The following is an 8,265-nucleotide window of genomic DNA, read 5'->3' as shown; positions in this document are numbered from 1 at the left end:
ATAAGAAATGCTGGAATCATGTAAAGTAAAGAGAAAATGGCTTCAATCAGTGTGCAACGCTGATTTAAAGTGACAGACACCATTTTGGGACTTAACACTCAACTCAACGCACAGTCTTAACCCTGACCATCTGAACGTGTCTTAGCGTGCCTGGAGGACCCCCCAACGGCGCCTTTTAAAGGGACCATGCAGGATTTACAGGTTAGTGGCTGGATTATTGCCTCTGGCTGCCGAGACATTTGTAACCGTTTTTGGAGGGCTCCTGGACTTCAATAGGACACGGGGACATAGCCTAACATTTAGAGCCAGTACGTGCAGGAGTGAAGTTAGGAAATGCTTCTACACGCAAAGGGTGGGAGACATTTGGAACTCTCTTCTACAGACGGCAGTTGATGCTAGCTCACTTGTGAATGTTAAATCTGAGATTGATAGATTTCTGTGAACCAAGGGTATTAAGGCATATGGGGTTAAGGCGGGTATATGGAGTTAGGTCACAGGTCCACCGTGATCTCATTGAATGGTGGAACAGGCTCGAAAGGCTAAATGCCACTGCCGCTTGCTGCCTTTTGATATGCGCCACCTTCTCCTGCAAGAAAGCGAGGCGTGTGCCTGGGGTGATGTGCCTGTCATGGTTAAATAGCTGCCAGTGTGTGTGACCTGTGTGTTGTGGGTGGGCGGCTTGAAACAGTGGTAAGGGTGGGAGGAAGCGTCTGATTGGAAGAGTTGAGTACTGATGGAAAGAGTTTATTTGTATGTGGGGGATGGGGGGTTGGTAGGAGACGCCACTTGACAGTTGACCTCACTCACCTTGACCACTCATGTCAAAGCATTGAACTTCTTCCTGCACTGCATCCATGTTCATGATGCTGTGTGCCTGGCATTGACTTCATCCCCCAATGCCTCCCACTGTCTTTTGAGTATATGTCTGGAGGGCCTCTTTCCCCCCCCTCCCCCCGCCCCCTGTGGATATAGGATGTCTCTCCTTCTGTCCACCTCTTGCACCCAAGGTCTCTAGTACATCAGCAGAGAACCTTGGTGCATGCACTCTCGCAGGCCTGGTACCAACTCAGATCAGCAGATTGGTGAGGTCTGGTGTGCAGATTGGAGGATGTGGGATTTAGTAATGCGCAACCTTTATTCAATGTTTTAACATAACTCATCAATGTGTAAACATAGGGATGGGATCTGCATGTGTGTCTGATCTCTGTTCAGACTCCATACAGACAGTAGACTGTTATTTTCAGCAAATAACAGGTATAAGCTACCTTTAAGAGATTTTTAAGAAACATTTTCCCTTTAAGAGATGGAGCTCCGTCTGGTGGTGGAAAGTGCGAACTGCATTCATTCCACATGCAAGGCCTGGAAAGGAATGCCGATTACAGGTAATAGCTCCCTTGGGACCAAACTTGCGTCCTGCCTGCCCAGGGTCCATTGGGTGCTGGGTGTTAGCGCATCTAACATTGCCCAGAACGGACCCTTAACCAATTTTCCCCCCAACTTCTCTACTCAAAGCTGTTTAAAGTAGTCTGCCAGGTAGAGTAGTGATTGCAAAACCATGAGGAACATTTAAAATGCAGTTGGATGCTTTAGTGGAGAGCTAGAGAACCAGAGAGATGAGCTTTGTTGGGCTAAAGAGTCTTCTTGACCTTGATTTTTCTTATGATCATTTGTAACTATTTACAATCTCTCCGCTCAATGTAATATTGTTGGTACAAAATTATGAGTTCCTTTGTTTATTTTAGTCTGAAATTGCAACTTGTTTTCCTCAATGTCTCCGTGATGTACAAATTTCAGCTGCTTGCTCTGGTTCGGGTAATGTCTTTTATTCAATGCCATGTTGAGACTTTGCACTGATGAAGAATTCAAACCATATCCATTTGTTGGATGGTCAGTCCCCAGTTATTTTGAATTGGATCTTCCCACATGTCCTGATTGATGTAGTCTGGATACCCAGGTGCTAAGAACTGTGTTGGTGCTTGAGAAGTTCCTGCCTCCCAACCTTGGAATTCTTCTCTGTTTTGGCAGCAGAGCTGACATTGGCAATAATCAGTGGACACCCATTGTAACCTGATATTCTCCTCTTGTTGGTCTACAGATATCAAGGAGTCAGGCTTTACTATCATCTGTGCATAGTCAGAGCAAATAAACTGAGGCTGTTCGAGGTGCTGACAGAATATAATGGTACCTAGGGGCATAGAGTTGGGATCAAAGTCTTTGGGTCTGAATCCACCTGGAGATTCAATGTTGACGTACGTTTTACATTGTGCCTGTGCTACATACCTGTTTTGTAATAGCAAGGTGCTGGGATAGTTTGAGAGTTCTGTGAATTCCCATTTGTTAATATTTGTCGGTTTAATAATTTGAGGTAAAAACACAATACCTTCTTTCTCTTTTCTATTCCAGGCTGTCAACATTTCGGGCAAAGGTGTCTTAGGGTCATAGACATACTTATATTTAAAGTATAAGTAAATGGAAAACGTAACCAGGGCTAAAGTCCCACCTGCTGAGCAGATAGTCACTGATTGGATTATTCTAATACTTGGCTCTGTGGATTAAAACACAGTTACATTAACAGTGGTAAGATAGGTTTAATGCATATCATGAAAGTATCTTTAATAGAGCAGTGAAACATACACAGCACTGTGCTCCTCACCTGCCAGTGTCACACACTGCTCCTTGCCTGGGTCACCAATCTTATCGTTGGATATCTTTGTTCGAACAGAAACACAATAGGTTGTTCCAGGGCTTAGGTGCTGGATCGCAAATGTTTTATTTTTTGTAATGTAAGTTCTCTGGTCCTCCAAACCAATCTGGTAGTTAGGTAAACAGTTAATTAATATGATCTAATTATGCATTCTATGTATGGAATGGAGAATAAAACAAGACAAAGACTCTTACCTGATCCTGTGCTTTGACTGATACTGTTATATTATATTTTACTTCAGGATATATTTCGTCCACTTTCAGGCTTCCATTTCCCTTTTTTAAGACTGTGTGTGGAGCAATCAGTTTAACCAGGATTGAATCTTCAAAGGAGATCACCTCGGTCTCTGGAGGCCCAATGCGAGCTGCATCAAAAATAAGGATCGATTCTGTTGTCGTAAGAATGGTTTGTGCTGTGGGCTAGTCAATGTGAATACCACAAACTTAAAAAAAACCCTTCTGTTTAAATGTAACCCTCAATTAATATTTATTTTTATTGAGAATTTAAATACACTCAATGTACAGATGTAGCTCTTAATGTAATGCCACTTAGCCTGTTATATGACACCGAATTACAGGTGTAGAGATTCTACTGAGAAAATTCATTCAGACACATTGTTTGAAATCAGTTCAGCATTGTACATTGAAGCTTGGTTTGAGGGTAGCAGGACCTGATAGACAATAGCCTCAATAAGAGAAGGTGATCTGGAAAAAAAATTGACAAATAAAGAGATAGAGCAGCAGTGGGAAATATTTAAAAAGGTGAGCAATAAAGTTCAGAAGAAATATATTCTGCAAAAACAAGAACAAACTAGCCAATAATGAAACACCATGGATGAATACAGAGATAAGGGTAAAATTGAAAATAAAGAAAAAGGCATACTCTAAGTACATAGACAATAAAGGAGAGGATGAGAAAAGGGAACACGAAGAGGTTAGGAAAGAAGTCAAAAAAGCAATCAAGAAGGCAAAGAGGAACCACGAAATGAAATTATCAAAGAATATAAAAAGAAATAGTAAAGTATTCCATAGACACATACATAACAAAAGAAAAATTAAGATAGGGATAGGGCCACTAAGGGATGCATAAGATAAACTCACAGGTAATGACAATGAAATGGCAGAAATACAGAATAGTTGCTTTGCCTCAGTTTTTACCAGGGAAACTAACAAGATGGACATGACATTAGAAAAAGAGATCAAAAAGGATATCAAGACATTTATGATAAATAGGAGGGAGATAATTGATAAACTAGACAAACTTAGAGAGGATAAAACCCCATGTCCGGATGGATTGCATCCGCATGTACTCAAAGAAGCTAAGGAAGAGATAGCAGAGGCACTATTACATATATATAAAAATTCAATAGAAAAGGGAATAGTGCCAGAGGACTGGCAGACAACTAATGTTGTTCCTATATTCGAAAAGGGAGATAGAACAAATCCAAGGAACTATAGACCAGTTAGCTTAACGTCGATGATAGGAAAGATATTGGAATCTTTAGTCAGAGATGTAATAGAAAAACATGTAGAAACCGAAAATATAATAAAGAATAGTCAGCACGGATGATACCAGAACTGAGAAGTTATAACTATCACAAAAGACTGAACAGGCTGGTGCTCTTTTCTCCAGAATAGAGAAGGCTGAGAGGTAACCTGATAGAGGTTTTTTAACTGATGGAGGGGTTCAATATGGTGGATGTAGAGAAGATGTTTCCACTTCTGGGGGAGTCCAAAGCTAGGGACCATAAATATAAGATAGTCACCAATAAATCCAATAAGCAATTCAGGAGAAACTTCTTTACTCAGAGAGTGGTGAGAATGTGGAATTTGCTACCACATGGAGTAATTGAGGTGAATAGCATAGATGCATTTAAGGGGAAGCTAGATAAGTACATGAGGGAGAAAGGAATAGGAGGATATGTTGATAGGGTGAGATGAAGTAAGGTGGAGGAGGCTTGTGTGGAGCATAAACACCGGCAGAGATTAGTTGGGCCGAAAGACTTGTTTCTGTTCTGTAAAATTCTATGTAAGTTGCGCAACATTTCATGCAACATTAGCCAATCAGTGACAATGCAGCATCCTCTACTACTGACTACAAAACTGAGTTGAAAATTATCCTCTCCTACTTTTAAACAAGGTTTGTAAAATTTGATTCAAAATCTCAGAGAAGCACAATAACAACATCATCAATATTTATTAATAAAGTAATGGACAAAAGTAGCATTTGGAAATGGAAGCTGCCTTCTGACAGTGATGTGTATTAAGTCTAATGAGATCCCATTTATGATGTTCCTCTCAATATAACTTGGTATTTGTCTGGCTTTCACATTAAAGTGAGGGTTCAGTCTATTTTTATTTGTTTGAACTGTGATTGAAAAGCAATGGCAATGAAAAGATGTTCTTGAGTATAATTTCCTCCACCCCAGCCCAATCTGCAGCCACCTGTTGTTTTCTTTCGTTCTTAGTGCCCAGCGATGTTGAAATTATGATGACAAAAAATGTGTTGAATGGTATCACTCTATTATTATCACCTCATTTAATCTGCTTGTACTTGGGCAGGCGCTTCTGGCTTCCAGTGGAAGTGATGCTGGAACATACGTTGGATGAGGTCCCCACCCAATTTTCTGCCCCTACCCACCTGAGTACTGCTGTGAAATCAACTGGACAGAAGAGGAAATTCTGTCCAAGTGCATTGTATTGAGTTGAGTAAAAGGATTCCCAACGATAAGATCCTCTACTCATATTTGATAGCCCATTATAACAAAGAATGGTACTGGGATACAATGTTAAATTGTGTTCAACTTTACATTAGTGAGAAAAATACTTACTGTCTGTCATTGGACAAAATATCTCACTCAGTGTCCAATTTAAGAATCCGTTAAGTGAAAATGCTCTCACTCTCGCAAAAAACTTTTCAAGAAGTGGATTTGTCTCTTGTGTGAGGTCACAGAAAGTTTCTTTGATGCCCCAACATTCTGTTTTGTTTGACCACTGATTTCCATATCTGCAATAAAGGAATCAGCATTTATTATTTCTTCATCATTTACACCATATGTAATTATACTGAAAGTCATTAAAGCAAAGATCATTAAAGCCAATTATTGCAGTTCTCCACCATAAGATTTTATCAATATTATTGAAACACATACTTTCGGTGTTGCACAAAGTACGTGGTGAAGTTTTCTGACCCATTTCCTGGTTTCCAGTGAAGAACACTTTGGAAATTCTGGGAGATGAATTTTACATCTTGTGGTTCTTTTGATTCTTTCAGAGCTGAAATGAAGAATGAGAATTTATAATCTCTACTTTAGATTAACAATTATAGAATATGACTTTCAATTGTCTCATGTCTTGGCCAGGACAAATAAATGAAAAGGTAGACTTACATTGTTGTAAGGGGAAGAACAGGCTTCATTTCAGAGCATTTAATGTAAAGAGGATAGTACTTGAACACATTAATTGCAACAAACATCAGGAAATGCTCCCCTTAAATTTCCATTTTGAATCTAAAAATAAAATTCTAGCCCCATTAGAAAGAAGGGTGTTAATAAGGACACCAGCAGCATGTGTGGTGTGTATGGCTTACGTGTGTCCTATACCAGCATGAGTGTAAGTATGTTGAAAATAGCAAATAAAAGAAGTAAAAGATTTCAGAAATAAACAGCTTCCTATTATTTGGCTGATTTCACACATTCACCAACATTTTCCATTTTAATATTTTATCAGAACTGAAATGGAAAAATAATAAACAATCTAGGTACTCCTCTTCATTATCTTCAAATTTTATTGTAGACTTAGTGAGACACTGACCAAAAAAAACCCCGCAGCTAATTTAAACCTTTAGCACGATATTGAGCTGCTGCCAAAAAATACAAATGATAATTTCCTTGTTAAACATTTACAAAACCAATATTTTGTGAGTTTTTTAATGATGCATGTTATAAACTAGAATTTAAGCAATAAATCGAACCAGTGAGCATTTTCATATTCTCAGTATACTCTGATTAAATCATAAATCCAAAACTAATTCTATCTTTTTTCTGTAACCAAAGTTCTACATGGTTCTCAAAGCTGTATTTACAGCTGTAGTGGTATTGAGGGAGTGCTGCACTGTCGGAGGTGCCGTTATTCATATGAGACGTTAAAGCGAGGCCCCCATCTGCCCTCTCAGATGGACGTAAAAGACCCCATGGAACTATTTCGAAGAAGAGCAGGGTACTTCTCTATGGTGTCTTGGCCAATATTTGTCACTTAACCAACATCACTATCTGGTCATTATCTCATTGCTGTCTGTGGGACTTTGCTGTGCACAAATTGGCCTCCGCCTTTTTCTACATTACCACACTGATTACACTTCAAAAGAAAAGTACTTCATTGGCTATGAAACACCTTGGGGTGTCCTGAGGTCGTGAAAGGTGTGATATAAATGTAAGTTCTTTCTGTCTTTTCTTTCACTGACCTTGTAAAGTAAACCCAGAGTCAGGACCCCATGCGAGATTCCCTGATGGAGGGAGTCTCACTCCACTTTGCCCTGGAGTCAGGTCCAACTCTGACTCCAGTTTACATTACAGCTTCTTAGTGATGATATGAAGTAAAGTCACTTTATACCAACACTACCGTTGTAGTATAAATGCAGTCAAAGTGTTATTTATTCAGAAGTGCCTTTATTCAGTGGTAGTCCTGATTAGTCTAATATTAAATAGCCTGCACTCACCTAGAGAGAAGCTATGTTTACGTATGCTCCTTTAAAAGATATCTACACATATCTACATTTCTAACAATGTTTATTTCTCTATTTGTCACCCCGCCCCCCCACTGTGTGTCAACCATTCAGATTGATGGACTGTGACTGGGAGAGTGGAATAGACTGGTATTCCTTGCAGGGAGATTCACTCTTCATAATTTTCACTCCCCCCTTGGGTGCAGCAGCTGATTTCTACTCAGTTGATGTCTAACCACCTGGTTCACTGTCAGCTCTCTTGTACACGTAATATTTATTTATCTTTTAATAATGCAGGTGTTAAAAATAAACATTAATTGTGGAAGATAAAATGGTTCACAATGTTAGTGAAACTAAAAGGTATTCTGCTCTGTACCAGTGAACATAATACCATCAGAAACAGGAGACAATATGGATGATTTTCACTCAGTCTGCCGGGCAGGAACAGGGTGGTAGTGGCCAGAAAAGGGATGTTGGATCACTTACCGACCTGTTTACGCTGGTGCTCCGCTCACCACTGTCATGGAAGGGGTCTTCCCATGGGCGGCCGGATCGCCCACCTGTTTGTAGCGGTAGGCCCTTTTAATGTGCAAATTGCTGTCCTATGCTGAACATCGGACTCCAAATGCAATTTTGAGGGATCCAGGCAGTAATTCGAAAAAAGACCCCAAATTACTTTTTGTTCCATTTTTGTGGGGCTGGGAAGAGCAGGAAAACTCCCCCGTACTCCACAAGATACTGTGGACCGCTGCCACTCCAGGCTCGCCCCCCACCCCCATCCCACCCCACTCCATGATCGTTTCCTCTCTCCCTGATCTACCTGCCTGTTGGCTCGGCAT

General features: G+C 40.1%; 1 protein-coding gene across 1 annotated transcript; it reads right to left on the bottom strand.

The window, feature by feature from the left end:
- Positions 1-1,737: 1,737 nt before the first annotated feature.
- LOC137322181 (interleukin-20 receptor subunit alpha-like) lies at positions 1,738-8,265 on the bottom strand. The gene is made up of 6 exons (XM_067985295.1): positions 8,247-8,265; positions 5,856-5,979; positions 5,535-5,710; positions 2,899-3,068; positions 2,654-2,810; positions 1,738-2,545 (listed from the first exon to the last, which is right to left on the bottom strand). Exons 1-6 carry the CDS (start codon positions 8,263-8,265, stop codon positions 1,863-1,865), a joined length of 1,329 nt encoding a protein of 442 aa, XP_067841396.1. The 3' UTR covers positions 1,738-1,862.

Source organism: Heptranchias perlo, chromosome 5, assembly GCF_035084215.1.
Source record: "Heptranchias perlo isolate sHepPer1 chromosome 5, sHepPer1.hap1, whole genome shotgun sequence".
Taxonomy (NCBI): domain Eukaryota; kingdom Metazoa; phylum Chordata; class Chondrichthyes; order Hexanchiformes; family Hexanchidae; genus Heptranchias; species Heptranchias perlo.
Note: the sequence above shows the minus strand (reverse complement) of the source record. Positions and strands in the feature narration are given on the sequence as shown.